General features: G+C 39.3%; 2 protein-coding genes, 1 long non-coding RNA gene and 1 pseudogene across 16 annotated transcripts in view; 3 read left to right on the forward strand and 1 right to left on the reverse strand.

Annotated features, from left to right (window-relative positions):
• LOC127530249 (UDP-glucuronosyltransferase 2A2-like) overlaps positions 1-17,072 on the forward strand; it is a 58,068-nt gene extending 40,996 nt beyond the window's left edge. For 5 of the 13 annotated variants that reach the window (XM_051944965.1, XM_051944959.1, XM_051944962.1 and 2 more), the window contains one exon: positions 14,861-17,072. In XM_051944965.1, the coding sequence (XP_051800925.1) occupies positions 14,861-16,441 (1,581 nt within the window). In that variant the 3' untranslated portion in view covers positions 16,442-17,072. Of the gene's footprint in view, positions 1-312; positions 2,299-6,516; positions 6,641-8,654; positions 8,856-14,290; positions 14,369-14,860 lie in introns of those variants that run through there. The other 8 variants (XM_051944954.1, XM_051944953.1, XM_051944961.1 and 5 more) reach the window with 7 other exon arrangements.
• Positions 1-22,859, forward strand: part of LOC110964648 (UDP-glucuronosyltransferase 2B33-like) — a 31,901-nt pseudogene extending 9,042 nt beyond the window's left edge.
• The window catches only part of LOC110964650 (UDP-glucuronosyltransferase 2B15-like), a 47,774-nt gene that overhangs the window by 8,868 nt on the left and 15,414 nt on the right, over positions 1-23,492 (forward strand). The window lies entirely within an intron of this gene.
• LOC127532993 (uncharacterized) lies at positions 941-22,277 on the reverse strand. The gene is made up of 3 exons (XR_007940601.1): positions 22,136-22,277; positions 5,950-6,048; positions 941-1,156 (listed from the first exon to the last, which is right to left on the reverse strand). It is a non-coding gene; the product is annotated as an uncharacterized LOC127532993 (long non-coding RNA).

Consider the following 23,492-nt stretch of genomic DNA (forward strand, 5'->3'; position numbering starts at 1 on the left):
ACACAGAAACTGTTTGATTTTGTTAGATGTTGTGTTGTGCTGCTAAAAAAGATTTTTAAAAAGAACTGATATTCCACAGAAGATACATAACTACCTTTTACGAAGGAGTGAAAGAAAAGGACTTAAAATGGTGGAAAACAAGGGAATTAAGACATTTTTAAAAAATGAGAATGAATGGAGTTAACTTGAAATTGTATCGTTGACATTTTATGTTGACTAGGCTTAAAAACTAAGTTTTAAATGATCAAAGTGCATTGACGCAGTCATGATTTTCCTCCTTCCTTAGTCAACTGTCAGTTGTTTTTATTTCAGATGAGGCTGATCTATTGCTGCACTGCTTTGCTGCTGCTCATCCTTCTGCCCACAACCTGTCAAAGTGGCAACATCTTGGTCATTCCTGTCGAAGGCAGTCACTGGATAAATATGGATATTCTCCTTCAAGCTCTGCACTCCAGAGGACACAATCTAACTATCATTCGTGGCGACAAAAGCTGGTACATCAAGGAAAACTCCACTTATTACAGTGCCTACACAGTTCAAGTAGAAAATAGCATAGATAAGGAGTTCATCCTTAGATTGGTTTCCGAGATGATAGACTTTGAACGAAGAGCTCATCCCTTGATGAGTTTTCTTGGTTCAACTGTGGGCATGTTAGGCACATATTTGGAAGGTCATGAAGGTGTGCGTAAAATTGTAACAACGATGCTTGATGACAAAGAGTTGATGAGGAAGCTGAATGACACCAAGTTTGACCTGGTCCTCAGTGACCCCTGGTGGGGAGGTGGAGCCATTTTGGCCAAATATTTGAACCTTCCTTTGGTTTATAATGCTCGCTGGCTGTTTGGTGGTGAAGGTCATTTTGCCATTGCTCCGTCACCCACATCCTATGTTCCGTTAACAGGATCTGTCTGCACTGATAAGATGACCTTTTTTCAGAGAGTTAAAAACATGATTTTACATATATTAACCCAAACACAAAAACATCTGGTCAATCAGATATATCAGAAAATATGTGACAAATATCTTGGACCCAATAATGATTTTAACCAGTTATTGATTGATGCAGACATTTGGCTGATGAGAGTGGACTTTGTGTTTGAATTCCCTCGTCCCACAATGCCTAATGTTGTGTACATGGGAGGATTCCAGTGTAAACCTGCAAAACCTCTGCCTCAACATTTAGAGGAGTTTGTGCAGAGTTCTGGAGAGCATGGAGTCATCATCATGTCTCTGGGGACTTTTGTGAATGAACTACCTGCTGACATGGCAAATGAGATCGCTGCAGCTTTTGCTAAACTTCCTCAGAAAGTCATCTGGAGGTATAAAGGCCGCAGACCAGACACTCTGGGCAACAACACTTTATTGGTGGACTGGATGCCTCAGAATGACCTTCTCGGACATCCTAAAGTAAAAGTGTTTGTGGCTCATGGAGGAACAAATGGAGTCCAAGAAGCTATTTATCATGGAGTCCCAGTTGTGGGTCTCCCTTTGTTATTTGACCAATTTGACAACCTGCTCCGACTAGAAGACAGAGGAGCAGCTAAGATTCTTACATTATCTACAGTGGAAAAGGACAACAACTTCCTGAAAGCTATCCAGGAGGTCCTGAATGAACCCTCCTACAGGATGAACATGCAGAGACTGTCCAGGCTGCACAGAGATCAGCCAATAACACCGATGGATAACGCCCTCTTCTGGATCGAGTTTGTCATGAGACACAAAGGTGCAGCTCACCTGAAACCAGCATCACTCAGAATGTCCTGGTATTCCTACCACTCTGTAGACGTAGCTCTGTTCCTGGGTGGAGCTGTGCTGCTCGTGCTTCTATCTACTTTCTTCTTGATTAGATGTTTGTGTAATGCAATGTGTAAACCTAAAGTGAAACGTGAATAATGAATGAAAAGATATAGAGAACAATAATTACATGAAATTGATTGAAAAATTAAACACCAATGTGGAGATGGATTCATCTATTCTTGAGATTATTTTAGGATTTAAGAATTAATTCAACAAATCTACACATAAAAAGCAATGACATGATGTTTTGGAGAAAATGGTTTACAGGTTTTGATTTGCTCTCTATATGTAATATTGTATTCTTTCATTTGAATGAAGTAGATGGATGTTGTGACCCTCTGCATAAACACAGTAGAAAGAAAACATATTCATAATCATTGTGATGTTAAAATCATTTTAATTATTGCGTATATGTGTGTTTTTGTGTTGCTACCTGCATCCACCAGGTGCAGCATCCTCTTTCTGAGATGCTAATGTAATAAAGGTGGTCAATGTAATCAATTCTGCAAAAGTGTGAGAAGTGTACAGACTTTGAATCTGCTCCAGCCTTTCTTTGTGTCTCTGCTGAACATTTGAAAAGAAAGCATTTCACAATACAGGAACAAGAACAGGCGAGCAGTAAACTGCACAATAAATCTTTACTGCTTGTTCATCTACAAAGTTGATATTTACTGGAGGGACGTATCACCTAAACCCAACAGCCGTGTCCTCTCATTTCAGAATTGTTAACATCAAACCAATAAAAAATAAGTAAAAATTCAGAAAAACAACTGTAAAGGTGAAAGGTTAGAAAATAAAAGGTCAGTAAACAATGAAAAGAGTCCTTTGACCTCTTGGCAGACAGAAAAATAAACGAGGGCTGGGACAAAACTGTGAAACAACTTTGCATTAAACACCGTACTTGAAAGAAAGCACTACAATCTATTTCTTTACCAGTGACTATAGCCGTGTAGGCTGCACCTAAAATCTACCTTCAGATTGATTGCGATGTGAGCTGCATGATTCTGATTGGCTCATTCTTTAATGCCTTTTATCCATAGTTCCAGAGTTGGACAATTTCCAACATGAATTTGTCAGTCATGGCAATTCTTCTTTGTTGTCATTACAACAGCAGAGTTACTAAAACTGGCTGCAGTAAGTCCAGACAAGGTATTAACATCCAAATCCTGTCATGCTGCCAAACACTGACAAGTTAGTTTTTATGTTCTCAGTAGAACAAATCCACAGCAGACTGATGTTAGCACAATTTCAATTATATTTCACATATAGTCCATTGTTTATTCTCTGATTGTGTCCAAAATCTTTGTCATGTCATCTTGTGTTTAGCTGGCCTTGAGAGGTTCAGATTATTGTTAAATAAATGATAATGAGAAAAACAATATTGTCAAAGCAGCTGTATGAGCACTTATTACTGTTCATAGTGCACCTTCAAGTCTGAATTTATGATTATTTGCAATCCACAGCCATTAAAGACATCCCAGGTACTCATCCTATCAATCAGTAATCTCCTTATCGTGGCTCTTTGCTCTTACATTGAGCAGATATTACCTTTCACTCTCAGGAGCCCCACTGGGTCACAGTGCATTCTGAATCATGCTTCAGCTCCTCCCCTCTGCAATATATAAATACAGACTGGTCTTCCATACTGGTGCTGTACGAAACAGTTTTGTATCTCTGTGATTTTTCCTGTGTGGAGAATCAATACAGACAACAGTAAGTAGAAACCTTTCCACTCACACAGTGTGAAAGTACATTGTAATGAATGCAAAAGAAATGTACAAGGTAACTTTGCAGCTTGGTCAGCAGAGAAGAGATTGTCAAAATTCAGGGGCAGTTTGTAAATCATATTTGAACTTGCTGTAGTATTTTTGGAAAAACAATAATTCACTACAAATGGGCTTTCATGACTTACATACTTTGTGGAGCAGCATAAACAATGCAAATTGTCTTATTACACTAAAAGTGGTGATGTGTAGTTTCAAAGACTAAAGCATTTTTATGTCAAAAGAACTGACTCTAAAGCAAAGCAGCATAACTGTCTCTTATGGAAAAGGGGAAGGGTACAATTATGGATAATAAGGAAGGTATCATTGTTAGCATTTTGTATTAACAAAGTTTTAAAAAAATATTTAAAATGATCATGGTACAGTTAGAGTAGGGATGGACTGATGTGTTTTTTTTCATAGCCAATACTGATGGTGATCATTCATAATCAACAAACACTGTTGGCCAATATTTGGAACAGATATATCTTAAATGCTGTATATTAAAAGCATGTGATGGAAGGGAATCTGTCATTCATAACTCGGTTACTTCATGAGTAGTGATTGCTGTGACTGAATATATCCAATAGAAATAGCAGTGATGATGGCAGAGCATCATGTGATGTTCAGACGCTCTCCTCTATTTACTGTGATACTGACTGAGACGAAACAGTCTCCTGCAGTTATGTCTGCTGTTCATCTCTGCTTTGCTGATCTTTCACTGTTTGATCACATTTACTGCCCACTTAAATCCAAATCTTAGTGCATTGTTCGTTGCTGTTCTGTTTCAGGGTCATCTGTGGCTGCGTCTGAACTTAGCTGCTAGGATTAGCCACAGTGAAAGTAACCAGTTTCTTGACTTGTGGTGATGGCTGTGGTTCTTGTTCAGTTGTTGCGACTTGTGTCTTTGAGATGTGTCTATCAGTTAGACAAGACTGCCAAAGTTAATCTTACTTCAGAAAGATGATACAGGTGGCCCTGATCGTGTTAACCGCAGGCTAAGAGGAACATCAATCATCATAGTAATAGCCTTAATACAGCGCTGTTCGCAAAATAAGTTCCAGGTGCACTGACACAAACAAGCACATTGTTTTGGCATTTTCAGTGTAACATGGAAACTGGTTAAGTTTGTAGAAGATGTGGTGTTTCAGCAACATCTACTACTTCAGTCTGGAAACACAGCTCCTCCACCCCACCAGAACTCCTCTGACTGCTCTTCTAAAGAACTAATCTGTCCCTCTCTGTAAACATTAGCTTTCAGTGCTGATAGTCGTGACATGTAACTAATAACACAGTGCTGTGGGTGGACCATTGCTTCAGGCCTCAGGGTGACTACAGACAAAGAGAGTCAGTTGCATCAGAGTCAAAGTAACACTTTTATTTTATCAGTATTTGGTTAATAACAATTCCGTTACTGATAGTAAGAAAAATGACGAATATCGGAATTGACAGTCGACCATGCCAATCTGTTGATCCCTGAGTTACAATGTAGTAACATTGTGCAGTTTACTCAACTGATTGCTAATTGTTTTTTATTCCAGATGAGGCTGATCTATTGCTGCAGTGCTTTGCTGCTGCTCATCCTTCTGCCCACAACCTGTCAAAGTGACAACATCTTGGTCATTCCTATCGAAGGCAGTCACTGGATAAACATGGATATTCTCCTTCAAGCTCTGCACTCCAGAGGACACAATCTAGCTATTATTCGTTCCAGCAAAAAGCTGGTACATCAAGGAAAACTCCACGTATTTCAGTACCTACACAGTTCCAGTAGAGAGGATCTTAGATAAGGAGATCATCACAAGACTAGTTACAAACGTTATAGATTTTGAACGAGGAGCTCTTCTCTTGATGAGTTTTCTCCATTATTCTGTTGGCATGCTTGGCACATTTATTGATGCTCATAACGCTGGGGGTGAATTTGTATCAGCGATGTTCAATGACAGAGAGTTGATGAGAATGTTGAATGACACCAAGTTTGACCTGGTACTCACTGACCCCTGCTGGGGAAGTGGACCCATTTTGGCCAAATATTTGAACCTTCCTTTGGTTTATAATGTTCGCTGGCTCATACCTGAAGAAGCTCATTTTGGAATTGCCCCTTCACCCATATCTTATATCCCTATAACACCATCTGGCTGCACCGATAAGATGTCCTTTTTTCAGAGAGTTAAAAACATGATTTTCTATGTAGTATCCCAAATGCAAACACATTTGATGGCAAAGGAAGTATATCAGAAAATATGTGACAAGTATCTGGGGCCAGATGTAGACTTTTACCAGTTATTGATTGATGCAGACATTTGGCTGATGAGAGTGGACTTTGTGTTTGATTATCCACGCCCAACAATGCCTAATGTTGTGTACATGGGAGGGTTCCAGTGTAAACCTGCAAAACCTCTGCCTCAACATTTAGAGGAGTTTGTGCAGAGTTCTGGAGAGCATGGAGTCATCATCATGTCTCTGGGGACTTTTGTGAATGAACTACCTGCTGACATGGCAAATGAGATTGCTGCAGCTTTTGCTAAACTTCCTCAGAAAGTCATCTGGAGGTATAAAGGCAGCAGGCCAGACACTCTGGGCAACAACACTTTATTAGTGGACTGGATGCCTCAGAACGACCTTCTCGGACATCCTAAAGTAAAATTGTTTGTGGCTCATGGAGGAACAAATGGAGTCCAAGAAGCTATTTATCATGGAGTCCCAGTTGTTGGTCTCCCAGTGTTTTTTGACCAATATGACAACCTGCTTCGACTAGAAGACAGAGGAGCAGCTAAGATTCTTACATTATCTACAGTGGACAAAGACAATAACTTCCTAAAAGCTATCCAGGAGGTCCTGAATGAACCCTCCTACAGGATGAACATGCAGAGACTGTCCAGGCTGCACAGAGATCAGCCAATAACACCGATGGATAACGCCCTTTTCTGGATCGAGTTTGTCATGAGACACAAAGGTGCAGCTCACCTGAAACCAGCATCACTCAGAATGTCCTGGTATTCCTACCACTCTGTAGACGTAGCTCTGTTCCTGGGTGGAGCTGTGCTGCTCGTGTTTTTAACTACTTTCTTCTTGATTAGGTGGTTGTGTAATGCAATGTGTAAATCTAAAGTGAAACATGAGTAAAGATTTAAGGGATATACAGACAGGTGACAAATTCAATCAACTTCCAACTTCTCTTTTACGTTTGGATCCCACAACAGACCAGAACCACCAAATTTTCTCTCTGTAGGGCTCAAGTATTCAGGCCTTGACCATTTTCTTAGTGCACACCACACATGCATCCGTCTATTTGTCAAGACAATGGTGAAGGATGAGTTATTTAACCAGGGTTAGTCAGTGTTCCCAGTGAAAACCGTGCCAGTTAAACGGTCTTTGTGGCTGAAGCTCCTGCCATCCGTTGCCGAGCAATGAACCCTCTCTTAGACTCACTTCAATCTTTCTTTCTTTCAATCATGATAGAAAAACAGGAACAATTGAGTCAGCATTTTTTCACATCCAACAATTTCTGACGAGATGTTACCTACTTCACTGTGAATCGTAGCATGTATGGTTGTTGTGTTTCTCCACTCCTAAATTTAAGTTTTACTTTTATTTGTCACTTGTCTGTACACTATGTAGAGAAATTCTATATTTAAAACTGATCGCTATCAAAATTGGAGTTTTCAACAAGATTATTGTGGGATTTGTGAGTGGATTTGCTCAGTATTCATGTTCCAGTAAATTATTTGAAGGATTTAAATGCATGTTGTGACCATCTTCATAACCAACATATGATATGTTATATAACATATGATATAACATGGTAGAAATGAAGCAGAAGGAATGAAGTAAATTAGGTTTGAAATTATTTGTCCCAATGTGGATATTTATAATCAACCTATGTGTTGAAATCATTTTCTCTTCTGTGTATACACGTTTTTGTTTTTATACCTGCACAGGTCTGTCAAACGTATGGGTTATGAGAATGTCCCAGATGTTTTAATGCCAGAATGTGTATTTAACTCTTTGTATAACATTTCAAAAGTAAATCATTGCACAATACTGAAAAAGGGAATGCCAAGCTGTAGAGAACTGTACAATAAATTTGACCTGCTTGTTTATCTACAGACTTGGGATTTATTGGAAGTATTCGCGACTGAAATCTTGCAGAAGACAGGGTTACATCGAGGCAATTGATTCGCTGTGGCGACCCCTGAAGGGAAAAGCCGAAAGGAAAAGAAGAAGATTTGCCACTGAAATCTCATTGCAACAGTGGCGAATTGATGATATCAAGTCTTCATATATATATATATACAGGGTGTCCCAAAAAAATGCATACACACTTTAAATAATTGTAAACTAAGTGCTTATTATAATTTGTTTAATTTTCAACATGTAAAATAATTTATAAGCATCATTCCATTGTTTTGTCACCACCTGTTCTCAAACTGATGTCCGTTCTGGTCCAGACACTGCCGACAACGCGATGGGATAGCACACATCATAACACAATTCTCTTGGTATTTGCGTGCATTCACGTTCAATGGTTGCTCTCATTTCAGTGACTTGTTCAGTAAAACGTCAACAAATAATATAGGTCACATATGACCTGCATTCAGACAGAAATGCAAACGTGACATGACTCAGCATATGATACTCTCCTTTAATCAAAACACCGTGAACTCTTTATCACTGACTACAGTTTAATGTTCTGAAGATAAAATCTACCTGCAATCTGATTGTTATTTGACACACATGATTCTCATTTGATATGTAGCCCTGCAACAGACTGGCGACCTGTCCGGGGTGTCCCCTGCCTTCACTCCAAGTCAGCTGGGATAGACTCCAGGCCTCCTGTGACCCTAATGAGGATTAAGGGGTAGATAGATAATGGATGGATGGATGGATGGATTCTCATTTGCTAAATATGTTACATCTTCTAATCACAGTTCTTGAATTGGACAATTACAGGATATGTTTGTCATTAATGGAATTCAAATTTTGTGTCTTTACGTAATGAGAGATACAACAACAGGCTGCAGTGAGCAAAGGCATGAAATATTAATATGTGAATCCTGCAATGCTGCTAATCATGCTGACAAGCAAGTTTGTCAGTTTATCAGTATCACTCAGTAATCTCGTTATTGTTGCTCTTTGAACTTTGGTTGGTCTTTATCCTTTTCATCATCCCGGGCCTTATGAGGTCATAATGTGTCGTAAAACGTAGCTCAGCTCCTCCCTCCAGCTTAAATAAATTCATTCTGCGATTTAACGTACCAGCTTTCCCTGTGTGAAGGGTCAAAACAGATCACAGTAAGTAAGATACAACTGTTAGACTGTTCATATGTTCACATACTGAATGTTAATGCTCAGAGGATAATTGTAAATATGATGTTCGAACTGCACCTACAATTGGGAAATTCCATTCACACATTATGTATAAACTTTAGAAAAGCAATAGTTTAAAACAAATGAGCTTTAATTATAGGCAGTGTGTGGAAGATGGAAATGTTTTCATTCTGTTAGATGTTGTGATGTGCTGCTAAAAAAGCTTTTATATCAAAAGAACTGACATTCCACAGAAGATACATAACTATCTGTTATGTAGGAGTGAAAGAAATGAACTTAAAATGTTGGAAAACAAGGAAATTAAGAAACTCTGGAAATAAATGAGAACTAGAAAAGCACTCAGAGTGCAGACCTCCGCCAAGGATAGAGAGGAAAATAGGAAACCCATGCAGTAAAGGATCATGAGCTGGAATCAAACCTGCATCTCTGACACAGTTCTGTTTACAAATCACCTTTTAACCAGTTGAGCTATCTGGACACCTTACTCCAATTTGTTGGACGACATACTAACCTATGATGTTTTTGTCCTATTTTGGACCACATACTAAAAAATTCAAAGTGATCCAGAATCCAGGATCCTTTCCGGACTGCCACCAAAATTAAATCAGCTCTTCCTCTTACCATAGTCTACATCCCCTCAAAATTTCATCTGAATCTGCCTAGGCGTTCTTGAGTTATCTTGCTAAAAGACAGACAGACAGACACACAAATGCCGGGTGTCACATAACCTCCTTGGCGGAGGTACTTAATGGAGTTGGCTTGAAATTGTATCATTGTTTACATTTTGTGTTGATGAGGCTTATAAACTTTAAAAAAAAAAAGTTTTAAATGATCAAAGTGCATTCACACAGTCATGATATTCCTCCTTCCTTAGTCAACTGTCAGTTGTTTTTATTCCAGATGAGGCTGATCTATCTCTGCACTGCTTTGCTGCTGCTCCTCCGTCAAGGTGGCAACATCTTGGTCTTTCCTGTCGAAGGCAGTCATTGGATAAACATGAATATTCTCCTTCAAGCTCTGTACTCCAGAGGACACAATCTAACTATTATTAGTGCCAACAAAAGCTGGTACATCAAGGAAAACTCCACTTATTACAGTACCTACTCAATTCCAGTAGACAATACCTTAGAAAAGGAGTTCATCATTAGAGTAGTTTCTGAGATGATAGATTTTGAACGAGGGGCTCATCCTTTGATGAGTTTTCTTGGTTTAACTGTGGGCATGACAGGCCCGAATATTGAACTTCATGAAGGTGTGCATGAATTTGTAACAGCAATGTTCGATGACAGAGAGTTGATGAGAAAGTTAAATGACACCAAGTTTGACCTGGTCCTCAGTGACCCCTGGTGGGGAGGTGGAGCCATTTTGGCTATCATATTGATCAATTATTTCCTGTAACCCCACTGGGTCACAGTGACGTCCTGAGTCCTGCATGCATGAATACATGGTATTTATTGGAGGGGCATATCACTGAAATCTCACCACAGCAGCTTCTCAGTGGAGAATTGATGATATCAAGCCAATATAAATAAAAAAACCCACACATCTAACTATATGGGTAAAAGGTTAAAAAGTAAAAGGTCAGCAAATAATACAGGTGACTTTTGACCTGCATTCAGACAGACATAAAAACGTGTGGCATGACTCAGCGTCGGACACCCTCCTTTAATCAAAGCACCATAAACATGCTATCACTGACTATAGTCTAATGTTCTGCAGATAAAATCTACCTGCAGACTGATTGTTACTTGAGACACATGATTCTCATTTGCTCATTCTGTTACGTCTTCTTATCGTAGTTCTTGAATTGGACAATTACAGGATGTGTTTGACATTAATGGGATTTACATTTTGCGTCTTTACGTAATGAGAGATACAACAACAGGCTGCAGTGAGCCAAGGCAAGCAATATTAATATGTAAATCCTGCAATGCTGCCAAACACACTGACAAGCAAGTGTTTTGCTCTCAGTGGAACAATTACAGAGCAGACTGATATTAGCACAGTTTAATTCACGTTTCACGTGTAGTCCATCATTCACTGTCAGACAGAAAACAACCAAAATTATCATCATGTCAATTTGTGTTTGACTGGCTGTTGGAGGTCAAGATCATTGCTAAACTAATGATCATTAGTGAAACACTGCAGCCAAAGCAGTTGCATAAGCACCTGTAACTGTTCATCATGCACTTTGAAGTGTGACGTTGTGATTCATTGGGATTCATGGCAATCAGAAACACCAAATGTACTTATCCTATCTATCAGTAATCTCTATATTGTGGGTCACTGCTCTCAGATTGATCAGTTATTTCCTTTCACTGTCCCAAACCCGGCTGAGTCACAGTGCGTCCTGAATACCGGTTCAGCTTCTCCCCTCTGGAATAGATAAATACAGGCTGGTCAGGTTTGGTGTACCGACACTGTACATCTCTGGGTCATGGCCTGTGCTATGATGACACCCACCTGTCATTTAAATTAGCCATGCACTTTAATCATGTATAACTGTGTTCTGATCCTTCATAATGGGGGAGTTACAGCGCCCTCCATAATTATTGGCACCCCTGGTTAAGATGTGTTGAAATCCTTAAAATAAGTTACATTTTTATTGCAGAAGCATACTCTCACACTGAAAATTGTCGAAAAATTTATTAAATGAGAAGATTAGGTGCTGTTTTGTTGGCAAAAGGGGTTGAACAAAATATTAGCATCAGGGGTGCTAATCATGGTGGCACACATGATTTGATGTAAAAGAATTATTTCTTAATGTGTGATTTTTTTCCCCCACTGAATAAATGCAGTTGAATTAAAGGTTGGATTTTCCTTTTTTTCCCCACTGTGGTCCTATATTATTTAGAAAAAACCCTGAATTTATTAGAAGCTAAAGAACATATCTTAACCAGGGGTGCCAATAATTATGGAGGGCGCTGTATATAAAAATGCATACACTATACAACTATACAATGCTTGTGATGAAAGAGCTTATCTATAGGGACCAAAATGCGTTAGTTCCAGAAACTACTAATGATCATTTCTGCTGTAAATTTTGGCTTTTTAACATGAGGATTGATGGTAACTGATTCGCGTTTGGAGCCAGCCTCAATTGGGATTCAATGAGCTGCAGATTTTGCCACTTCTGGGTTGGCGACATTTTCAAATTGAGAAACCCGTTCAGCATTTTTACACACACAACAGAACACGTTTGGATGTCAACTGCTTCATGGGCCTATGTCTCTCGGTACATTTTTCTGTTTGTTTTGATTTTCAATATTCTCATAAATTATTTGGATAAACTAAATGGATGTTGTGGATTTAATGTAAATTAAGTCAGAAATTACTTGTCAAATGGTGGATTTTACTGCAATATCTGTGTGCTTCATGTTACATGTGCATCCAGCAGGTGCATCCTCCTCCTCTGAGATGTTGATGTAATAAAAGAAGCCATTATAAATTAGCTCTACATAGGTGTTAGAAGTGTAAAGATTTTGAAATCACTTCAACTTTCTGGTTGTTACTGTTTATAGATCATTTGAAAAGAAAACATTTCACATTACAGCAAGGGCGTAGGTTTGGTCTCAACATTGGTAGGGACGATATAACAGCATAACCTGCATGTACACTTTTTGCTGGGGACGGGACAATAATAAGACCCAACAGATTGGGTGAACGGGGGTCAGGGCTACATTTCTCACGAATATGAACCTAATTAATTGATAAGCTAAATGATCAATGCAAAATAAATCTGTATTGGCTTATACTAACTTTCCTGTGTATTGGTTCAGGTGATAGTAATTAAATACATTTTAATTAATAAATAAATGCACTCATAGGTATTTGGTTTCAAAAGTGTAAAGTCACAACATGCTCTAGCCTTCTTTCCTTCTAAACTATAGGCCGTTTACAAGAAGAAAAGCAGCAGCATGTGTTTTTTGTTTTTTTACTGTCAACACTTTCCTGTGAAACACAGACTGGGACCTCTCTCTCTAAGCAGCTTCTTGCTCACGTTTTTCTGGTTCTATATTTTCCAGCAGAGTTCACTACATTTCTCACAGTTTAATTAATGTTAACAGTATAAAACACATACAGGAGGACAATTCTCTCAGCAGCTTCCTACTCGAGTTTTGCAGGTTAGCAAGTTCGCACAGTTTAATGTTATGCTAACTCTGATGCAGGTCGGACTTTCAGTAGCAACATTAGTGGTGTGTTCCCCACGTCCACAACATTGACGTCTTTTTACATTACTAACAGTGTCGTCTGCTGCTGCTGCTGGCCGAAAAAAACTTCTAATATCCCTCCTCTTCGAAGGGGGCGGAGAACGTGGCATGTTTATTTCTTGTGTATTTCTGTCGGGTGTGTGTGTGTGTGTGTGTGTGTGTGTGTGTGGGGGGGGGGGGGGGGTGTCAAGTCATCAGCCAATCAAACACACGTTTGATTGGACCGGCACATTCAGCAAGTGAAAAGGGGTAAATGTAAGTCGGAACCTGGTCTGAACATAATGAAAATAATTCACTTAATAATGGTAGGGTCAATTCTATCCTTACAACATTTGGGAAGACAATCAAAATTACCTATATAATTGAACTCATTATATAATGCAAATAAAGTTGCTTAAAAGTTGGTGGGGACAATTTGACCCTCTTGCAAAGTTGGTAGTGTTATGTCCCTACCGTCCCCATGCAAACCTAGGCCCTTGCATTACAGAAAAAAGACATGGTCAGCTGTAAGGAATGAAACAATAAATGTGGTTTGTGTGTTTATCTGCATACTTGATATTTATTGGATGGACGTATCACTGAAATCTCACCACAGCAACTTCTCAGTGAAGAATTGATGATATCAAGCCAATATAAATAAAAAAAAGTCTAACTATATGGGTAAAAGGTTAAAAAGTAAAAGGTCAGCAAATAATACAGGTGACAGTTGACCTGCATTCAGACAGACATAAAAATGTGAGACATGACTCAGTGCATGACACCCTCCTTTAAGCAAAGAACCATAAACTCTTGATCACTGATTACAGTCCAGTGTTCTGCAGATAAAATCTACCTGCAGACTGATTGTTATTTGAGACACATGATTCTCATTTGCTCATTATGTTACATCTTCTTATCACAGTTCTTGAATTGGACAATCACAGGATGTATTTGTCATTAATGTAATTTATATTTTGCATCTTTACATAATGAGAGATACAACAACAGGCTGCAGTGAGCCAAGGCAAAAAATAATAATAAGTAAATCCTGTAATTCTGCCAATCACACTGATAAGCAAGTTTGTCAGTGTATCGGTATCACTCAGTGACCTCGTTATCACTGTACATTGAACTCTAGTTGGTCTTGACCCTTTTCATCATCCCGGGAATTATGAGGTCATAATGTGTCCTAAAACCAATCTCAGCTCCTCCCCTCTAGCTTAAATAAATTCAGACTGCAACTTAACGTACCATCATTCCCTGTGTGAAGGAACAAAGCAGATCACAGTAAGAAGGATACAACTGTTAGACTGTTCATAAACTGAATGTTAATGTGGAGAAATTTATTGTAAATATGATGTTCGAGCTGCAGCTACAGTTGGGAAATCGCATTGACACATTATGTATAAACTTTAGAAAAACAATTGTTTAAAACAAATGAGCTTTAATTATAGGCAGTGTGTGGAAGAGCAGACACAGAAACTGTTTGATTTTGTTAGATGTTGTGTTGTGCTGCTAAAAAAGATTTTTAAAAAGAACTGACATTTTACAGGAAATACATAACTACCTTTTACGAAGGAGTGAAAGAAAAGGACTTAAAATGGTGGAAAACAAGGGAATTAAGACATTTTTAAAAAATGAGAATGAATGGAGTTAACTTGAAATTGTATCATTGTTTACATTTTGTGTTGACTAGGCTAAGTTTTAAATGATCAAAATGCATTCACACAGTCATGATTTTCCTCCTTCCTTAGTCAACTGTCAGTTGTTTTATTTCAGATGAGGCTGATCTATTGCTGCACTGCTTTGCTGCTGCTCATCCTTCTGCCCACAACCTGTCAAAGTGGCAACATCTTGGTCTTTCCTGTCGAAGGCAGTCACTGGATAAATATGGATATTCTCCTTCAAGCTCTGCACTCCAGAGGACACAATCTAACTATCATTCGTGGCGACAAAAGCTGGTACATCAAGGAAAACTCCACTTATTACAGTGCCTACACAGTCTCAGTAGATAATAACATAAATAAGGAGTTCATCCTTAGAGTGGTTTCTGAGATCATAGACTTTGAACGAGGAGCTCATCCCTTGATGAGTTTTCTTGGTTCAACTGTGGGCATGTTAGGCACATTTTTGGAAGGTCATGAAGGTGTGCGTAAATTAGTAACAACGATGCTTGATGACAAAGAGTTGATGAGGAAGCTGAATGACACCAAGTTTGACCTGGTCCTCAGTGACCCCTGGTGGGGAGGTGGACCCATTTTGGCCAAATATTTGAACCTTCCTTTGGTTTATAATGCTCGCTGGCTGTTTGGTGGTGAAGGTCATTTTGCCATTGCTCCGTCACCCACATCCTATGTTCCGTTAACAGGATCTGTCTGCACTGATAAGATGACCTTTTTTCAGAGAGTTAAAAACATGATTGTACATATATTAACCCAAACACAAAAACATCTGGTCAATCAGATATATCAGAAAATATGTGACAAATATCTTGGACCCAATAATGATTTTAACCAGTTATTGATTGATGCAGACATTTGGCTGATGAGAGTGGACTTTGTGTTTGAATTCCCTCGTCCCACAATGCCTAATGTTGTGTACATGGGAGGATTCCAGTGTAAACCTGCAAAACCTCTGCCTCAACATTTAGAGGAGTTTGTGCAGAGTTCTGGAGAGCATGGAGTCATCATCATGTCTCTGGGGACTTTTGTGAATGAACTACCTGCTGACATGGCAAATGAGATCGCTGCAGCTTTTGCTAAACTTCCTCAGAAAGTCATCTGGAGGTATAAAGGCCGCAGACCAGACACTCTGGGCAACAACACTTTGATAGTGGACTGGATGCCTCAGAATGACCTTCTCGGACATCCTAAAGTAAAAGTGTTTGTGGCTCATGGAGGAACAAACGGAGTCCAAGAAGCTATTTATCATGGAGTCCCAGTTGTGGGTCTCCCAGTGTTTTTTGACCAATATGACAACCTGCTTCGACTAGAAGACAGAGGAGCAGCTAAGATTCTTACATTATCTACAGTGGACAAGGACAACAACTTCCTAAAAGCTATCCAAGAGGTCCTGAATGAACCCTCCTACAGGATGAACATGCAGAGACTGTCCAGGTTGCACAGAGATCAGCCAATAACACCGATGGATAACGCCCTTTTCTGGATCGAGTTTGTCATGAGACACAAAGGTGCAGCTCACCTGAAACCAGCATCACTCAGAATGTCCTGGTATTCCTACCACTCTGTAGACGTAGCTCTGTTCCTGGGTGGAGCTGTGCTGCTCATGCTTCTATCTACTTTCTTCTTTATTAGGTGTTTGTGTAATGCAATGTGTAAATCTAAAGTGAAACGTGAGTAATGAATGAAAAGATATATGGTACGTTCTGTACAACAGATGTATTTTGAAAATAAAATCCCTGGATCAATTTTTCCAGAGATGACAAGATTTGAGAGTTGATGCAACATATCTACAGTCACTAAGCAATGTCATGATTTATATAAAAATATTTTACAAGTTGTCTCTCCAGAAAGATCCCAGGCCCAGGCCGGGATGTGAACTGGGGATGTTCTAGCTATGGGGCAACAGTGCAACCACGGATTCACTGTGCATCGAATATTCTAGTAAATTATTTGGATGAACTAAATGGATGCACTGGCCATCTTCATAACCAACACTGCACAAATAAAACAACTGGACTTAATGTTAAGGTAGGAATTGCATATCCTGCTGTGGATATTAATAAGTCCTGTGCAGTTCTGTGTGTTTGTGTTTACATCAGGTGCAGCATCTTCATTTTGAGAAGTCAATATAATAAAGGAGGTCATTGTAATCAGTTCTACATCGGTCTGTGAAGTGTACCGTTTTTGATTCTTTCTGCAATTTTTTTCAAACTAATTTTTGTAAAACATTTCAGAAGATGACATTCGACAATAATGTAACAAGGAATTGTCAGCTGTAAAAACAACAATAAATCTGAACTGCTTCTTTATCTACAGACTTGGCATTTATTGAAAGCAAGTACCCGTTAAAGTACGCCGGCCCGCGGGCGGGCCGTTTTTTTTTTTATCGGTATACGCTTTTTTTAAAATAGAAGGACACTGCAAACACGATTATACAAACACTATACACACATAGAAAGCTGAGATTCTCATGAATCCGCCGGTATAAACCACTTTCAGATGTGATTACCACAGCGGGTAATATAAACACATTTATCCAACAAACAACAAGTCATGTAAACGTGCACAGCTCACCTGTCGACGCAGTTTGGACGCTCGTTTCTGGTCATAAAAGAAGATAATCCACAAAAACCGGCCAGAACCCAAGCTTAGCCATCCAGAGGAAACAATCCAGTATAATACTTTGGCCAAAACATGTCTCGAAATAAGTAAAAAATCCAGAAAATGATCGGCTCCGTGCGCGTGCACGCGGCGCGTGGTGGCGCTGTGCGTTTCATATTCACTGCATCTTTCTATTATAACTTTATCATACACGGTCGTATTCCCTTTGTTCGCGATTCAAAATGGATACTGAATGCTTCTCTACCGCTTCAAACCGAACTTCAACCAATCAGGTGACTCGTTTCCGCCTACTTCGGCGATATAGCCAACCATGGCCAAGTCTGACAGATATCGATGACATCACTTGATTGACTTGTTTCTCAGCAAATCACGCCGGAGGAAACGTTCGATTGACAGGCCTGGTAGCCAATGAGCTTGCTGAATGGCTTGAATATAAATCCCGCCTCTGCCAGCGGCTTTATATGATATTTCATTCGTGAGCTCCGGGCTCCACCTGCTGTTTCTCTGTATTCCTCTCAATCTGTGTATGTGATCGACACTGAAGCCTATCTGAAGTGATTTTTTGAGTTCTTTATGAGTTTTTGGAATGAAAATAATGTGAAAATGAAGTGAAAATGAATTTATACCATTCTGTAGAGAGTGTGCACAGTGTATAAAGATTGTATCCAACATTGACAGGGGCGGAGCATATCAGTACAAATACATGTGTGAAACACTCATTTCTTGTAGTATTGCTCTGAAATTTTGACCTGAACTATGTAAGACCCCAGGCTTTTGCAATATTGTGTTTTCAAGCTCTTACAGTGCTGCCACACTGATTTTCAGGTGTTTTATTAGGGAAAAAATGTAGGCGAGAAAAAAATTCATCCTAATTCAGTGTGTGCCAACATGAAATACTCTGTGCCAGTAGCACCTAGAGTAATTCTGACTGCACTGGGTGAAAATTCAGGTTGTCAGCTTTCAAATGAGACCCCAACCATGCATGTACTCCAAACAGTTCAAGAACAGTATTCAATTTACTTTCTGTAAATCTCAGTAGAAATTTCGGGCGGAAATTGCCTGGACTTTAAAGGGATCTCACATCAAAAAATATATAACAATTCTAAATTTAAGAGTCAAAGGTTGGAAAATGACAGCATAGCAAATATTACAAGACCCTGGTGACCCACTGCCAGACAGAAATTGAAATAAGAGCATTAGTGAAAGTGTGACATAACTGCTCAAGTCGCGTCATGTAAATGGCTGATTTGATTCTGATTTGCTAATTCTGTAACACCTTCAAACCACACTTCAGCAGTCAGACATTTGCAAAATGTCTTTGTCAGTAATGGCAATTATTTTCTGCTGGCATAACAGGCTGTAGTGAGTCAAGACAAGAAATAGACTATTAACATCCAAACAAGATGATGTTGTCAGCACACTGACAAGACTGATACAAGCACAGTTTAAATTGTATTTTCCATGTAGGTCTTTATGAATTGCTTATTCTTTTGTCTGGTTGGCCTATAGAGGATGGGATTATGGTTAAATAAATGATAAGTGAAACAGTGCAGCCAACGCAGCTTAAATAGCATTTACTTTCTACTATTGATAAAATAACAAATTTAAGCACCTCACTTCACCTGATATCCACACTCCTCGCTGCATAGCTGTCATCTTTTCGACACCAGAAGTTTGTATAACCCCATCTATTTTTCTTCTAAAGCTCTTTTCTCTGTCCAGAAAAGTCAAAATGCCTAACTGCATCCAAGACTTAACCTTCTGCCTGATGATTTCAGGTTTTCTGAAACAATGTAGAGCGAATTGTCCTTTTTAATTTATTTCGTATAAAGCACCAGTTCCATTTGCAGCAGAACAGCCCCAGAGCACAATACTACCACCACCATGCTTGACTATAGGTTTGGTGTTCTTGGAGATAATCAAACCAAATCAAATCAAACAAAATCAAATCAAATCAAACTATATTTATAGAGCCCTTTTCAAACAGTTAAAAATGCAACACAAAGTGCTGTACAACATTTAAAAACACTAAAAACAAGAAAACTCATCCCTCCCTCCATCCATATATACATATATGCACACAACTGCACAAGCGCACACACACACACACACACACACACACACACACACACACACACACACACACACACACATGCACGCCCACACACAGAGAGACATACACGCATGCACACTTTCACCAGAGATAAGGGTCTAACTTTCTCTCCTTCAAACACATTTCTGGTCACTGCGGCCAAATAGCTCATTTTTTGTTTGAAATGACCACAGAATTTTCCTCTGGAAGGCCTTTTATTAGTTCATCTGATCGGCAGCCAACTTCAGTTGAGCTTTAAGGTAAACATTTTCCCGCTGTAATATTTGTGGCCAAGTGGAATGAAGGTATCAAATGGTCCCTGTTTAAACTGGTTCAGAGAAGTGAGCAGCTGCAATCAATTGTAATCACTAACAAAAAAAATGAGAGGCCAAGCTATCAAGAAAAAATTTCACTGACACACTTATTCACATCACCAAAACTTATAATTCAACATACTGTATGTGTATAATTTGGACCAAGCACATTTTGTCAGATTTCCAGAAGATCTATAACAAACCTACGACAGAAGAAGTTTTTTTGTTTGCTTGTTGCTTTTTTTCTAGCTGTTTTGGACAAAGATGCATGTGTTTCAATCATTCCATCATACAAACTCAAGACTGCCATGCACCGTCTTCACAAGAGTTTAAGTACTGTCAGCCTACTATATTTATGAAACTATTTGCAGGCGGAGACATTTTGATTTGACATATAATAGTCTTTGTTTTGTCCTTGTGTACTGTGTCCTTTGATACATCCACTACATTGCTGGAACAGCCTTGTCTATAATGTGTTTAGATTGGACCTCCAAATCATATGCTGTGTGAGCCAACACCATCACCTTCTGTATATTTTTTTCAGTAAATTATGCACTTTAAAGTCCGAACATATAATGCCTTGTGATCCACAGTAATCAAATACATCTCGTGCACTGATCCTATCGGGCTCTAATCTCGTTGTTGCAGCTCTTTCCTCTCACGCTGATCCACTTCCCTGCCAGGAGGCTCTCCAAGGCGCCGCTGGGTCATAGTGCGTCCTGATTTTAGCTCCTCCCCTCGGTTAAATAATTACAGACTGTTCTGCGGTAACTGCTACTGTACGGAATACTTTACGATCTCCGTGAATTTTACGGTGTGAAGGAGCAACGCAGACTACAGTACGTAGAAACGCTTTGCATTGAAGTCGTGTGAGCGTACACTTAAAATGCTGAATGTAAAAAAAATGGACACGTTAACGTTACAGCTCGGTCAGCAGAGAAGAGATCATTGAAATGCAGCAGTCCTTTGTAAATGTAAACTTGCTGTAGTACTTTTAAAAAAAGTAAGAATTCGGTAAAAAAAAAAAAAACGAGCTGTAAAGATTGATAGTGTGTGTGGAGAAGTAGGTACAATATAAATCCTCTCACCGTGCAAAAATCCGTGATGTGCATTTTAAAGAATGAAGCATTTCCATGTGAAAAGGACTCAATTTCAACAGAAGCAGCATAATGTCTTGTGATTCATGGCAATCAAATGCGTCTCACGTCTGTAATAAGGAAGAAATTAATTCTAATTCCAGTTAATGAGGAAAGTATGACTCGAAAATAGGTGCAGATGAAACTGCACCATTGTTCAAATGAGTTTAACATAGGGAGTTTGAAATGATCCCAGTACAGTTACAGTGGAATAACATTCCTCAGTTTAGTCAATTAACTGTGAAGTTTTTTTTAAATTCCAGATGAGGCTGATGTATCTCTGCAGTGATTTGCTGCTGCTCATCCTTCTGCCCACAACCTGTCAAAGTGGCAACATCTTGGTCATTCCTATCGAAGGAAGCCACTGGATAAACATGGATATCCTACTTCAAGCTCTGCACTCCAGAGGACACAATCTAACTATTATTCGCTCCAGCAGAAGCTGGTACATCAAAGATAACTCCACATATTACAGTACCTACACAGTTCCAGTAGAGAGGAGCTTAGATAAGGAGTTCATCACAAGAATCATATACGAGGTCATGGAATTTGAACGAGGAGCTCTTCCCTTGACAAGTTTTTTCCATTTGACTGTAGGCATGTTTGGTACATTTGTTGACGCTCACAAAGCTGTGGGTGAATTTGTAACAGCAATGCTAGGTGACAGAGAGTTGATGAGAAAGTTGAATGACACCAAGTTTGACCTGGTCCTCACTGACCCCTGCTGGGGAGGTGGACCCATTTTGGCCAAATATTTGAACCTTCCTTTGGTTTATAATGTTCGCTGGTTAATAGCAGGAGAAGCTCATCTTGCTATTGCCCATTCCCCCATATCTTATATTCCGATAACAGGAACTGGTTTAACTGATAAGATGTCATTTTTTCAGAGAGTTAAAAACATGATTTTATATCTAATAACCGAAACACAGAAACATATGATGATCAAAGCGGTATATCAGGAAATATGTGACACGTATTTAGGAACCGGGAATGATTTTAACCAGTTATTGATTGATGCAGACATCTGGCTCATGAGAGTGGATTTTGTGTTTGAATATCCACGCCCCACAATGTCTAATGTTGTGTACATGGGAGGGTTCCAGTGTAGACCTGCAAAACCTCTGCCTCAACACTTGGAGGAGTTTGTACAGAGTTCTGGAGAGCATGGAGTCATCATCATGTCTCTGGGACTTTTGTGAATGAACTACCTGCTGACATGGCAAATGAGATCGCTGCAGCTTTTGCTAAACTTCCTCAGAAAGTCATCTGGAGGTATAAAGGCAGCAGACCAGACACTCTGGGCAACAACACTTTGATAGTGGACTGGATGCCTCAGAACGACCTTCTTGGACATCCTAAAGTAAAAGTGTTTGTGGCTCATGGAGGAACAAACGGAGTCCAAGAAGCTATTTATCATGGAGTCCCAGTTGTGGGTCTCCCTTTGTTTTTTGACCAATATGACAACCTGCTTCGACTAGAAGACAGAGGAGCAGCTAAGATTCTTACATTATCTACAGTGGACAAAGACAATAACTTCCTAAAAGCTATCCAAGAGGTCCTGAATGAACCCTCCTACAGGATGAACATGCAGAGACTGTCCAGGTTGCACAGAGATCAGCCAATAACACCGATGGATAACGCCCTCTTCTGGATCGAGTTTGTCATGAGACACAAAGGTGCAGCTCACCTGAAACCAGCATCACTCAGAATGTCTTGGTATTCCTACCACTCTGTAGATGTAGCTCTGTTTCTTTGTGGAGCTGTGCTGCTTGTCTTTTTAAATGTTTTCTTCTTGATTAGGTGTTTGTGTAATGCAATGTGTAAACCTAAAGTGAAACAAGAGTAATGATTGAGGCCATTCATGTCCATTTTATTGTGTTTTGTGGTTGTTATACACTTGGAGATGTAAAGTAAAAGCTGTTGAGATATCAAGATGTTTTCAGCTGCCGTTCTTCAAATTCCACCGCAACTGATGAGGCTCCAAGCTCTACAAACCAGTAAGAATTTGATCTAAGTGCTCACATTGAACTTACCAATTGTTGTCCAGTTCTAACTGCGCATGTTTTTCCCAATTCACTGCCCACTGGATTCTAGATGAGGCCTTTAGAAAATACAGTTGCCTCATAGTCTACTAGAGGTCTGTTCAACACAGAAATTCAGGTCAGTGAGGTAACTTTGGAGTTACTCTTATTTTTCAGAACTCTGATGGCGGTTCACTTCTTACTACGGTACTTTGCCATCCTAACTTAAAAATCTAACCTACTCCTGACAAGGTCATGTTAGAGATCACAGATCAGTGTGTATTAAAACAGCCCCTACCGACTAATCAGTTTTCCATTATCCAACCCTGGGGGGCTCTGTGCAAGCAGTTGAAAAAAATATGGCTAAAACTGTCTTACACATTATATCACAGTGAATGTAAGATCAGCACGTGCATCCTCCACATCATCATTAAATGTTAAAAAGAAAGACTTAATTATTTGATCTCTAAATATTCAATTACATCTGTAATTTTGCTTTGCTGCATATCGATAATTTCACTGAAAGTTCAGTCATAAACTCACA

Source organism: Acanthochromis polyacanthus, chromosome 2, assembly GCF_021347895.1.
Source record: "Acanthochromis polyacanthus isolate Apoly-LR-REF ecotype Palm Island chromosome 2, KAUST_Apoly_ChrSc, whole genome shotgun sequence".
In the NCBI taxonomy this organism is placed as follows: domain Eukaryota; kingdom Metazoa; phylum Chordata; class Actinopteri; family Pomacentridae; genus Acanthochromis; species Acanthochromis polyacanthus.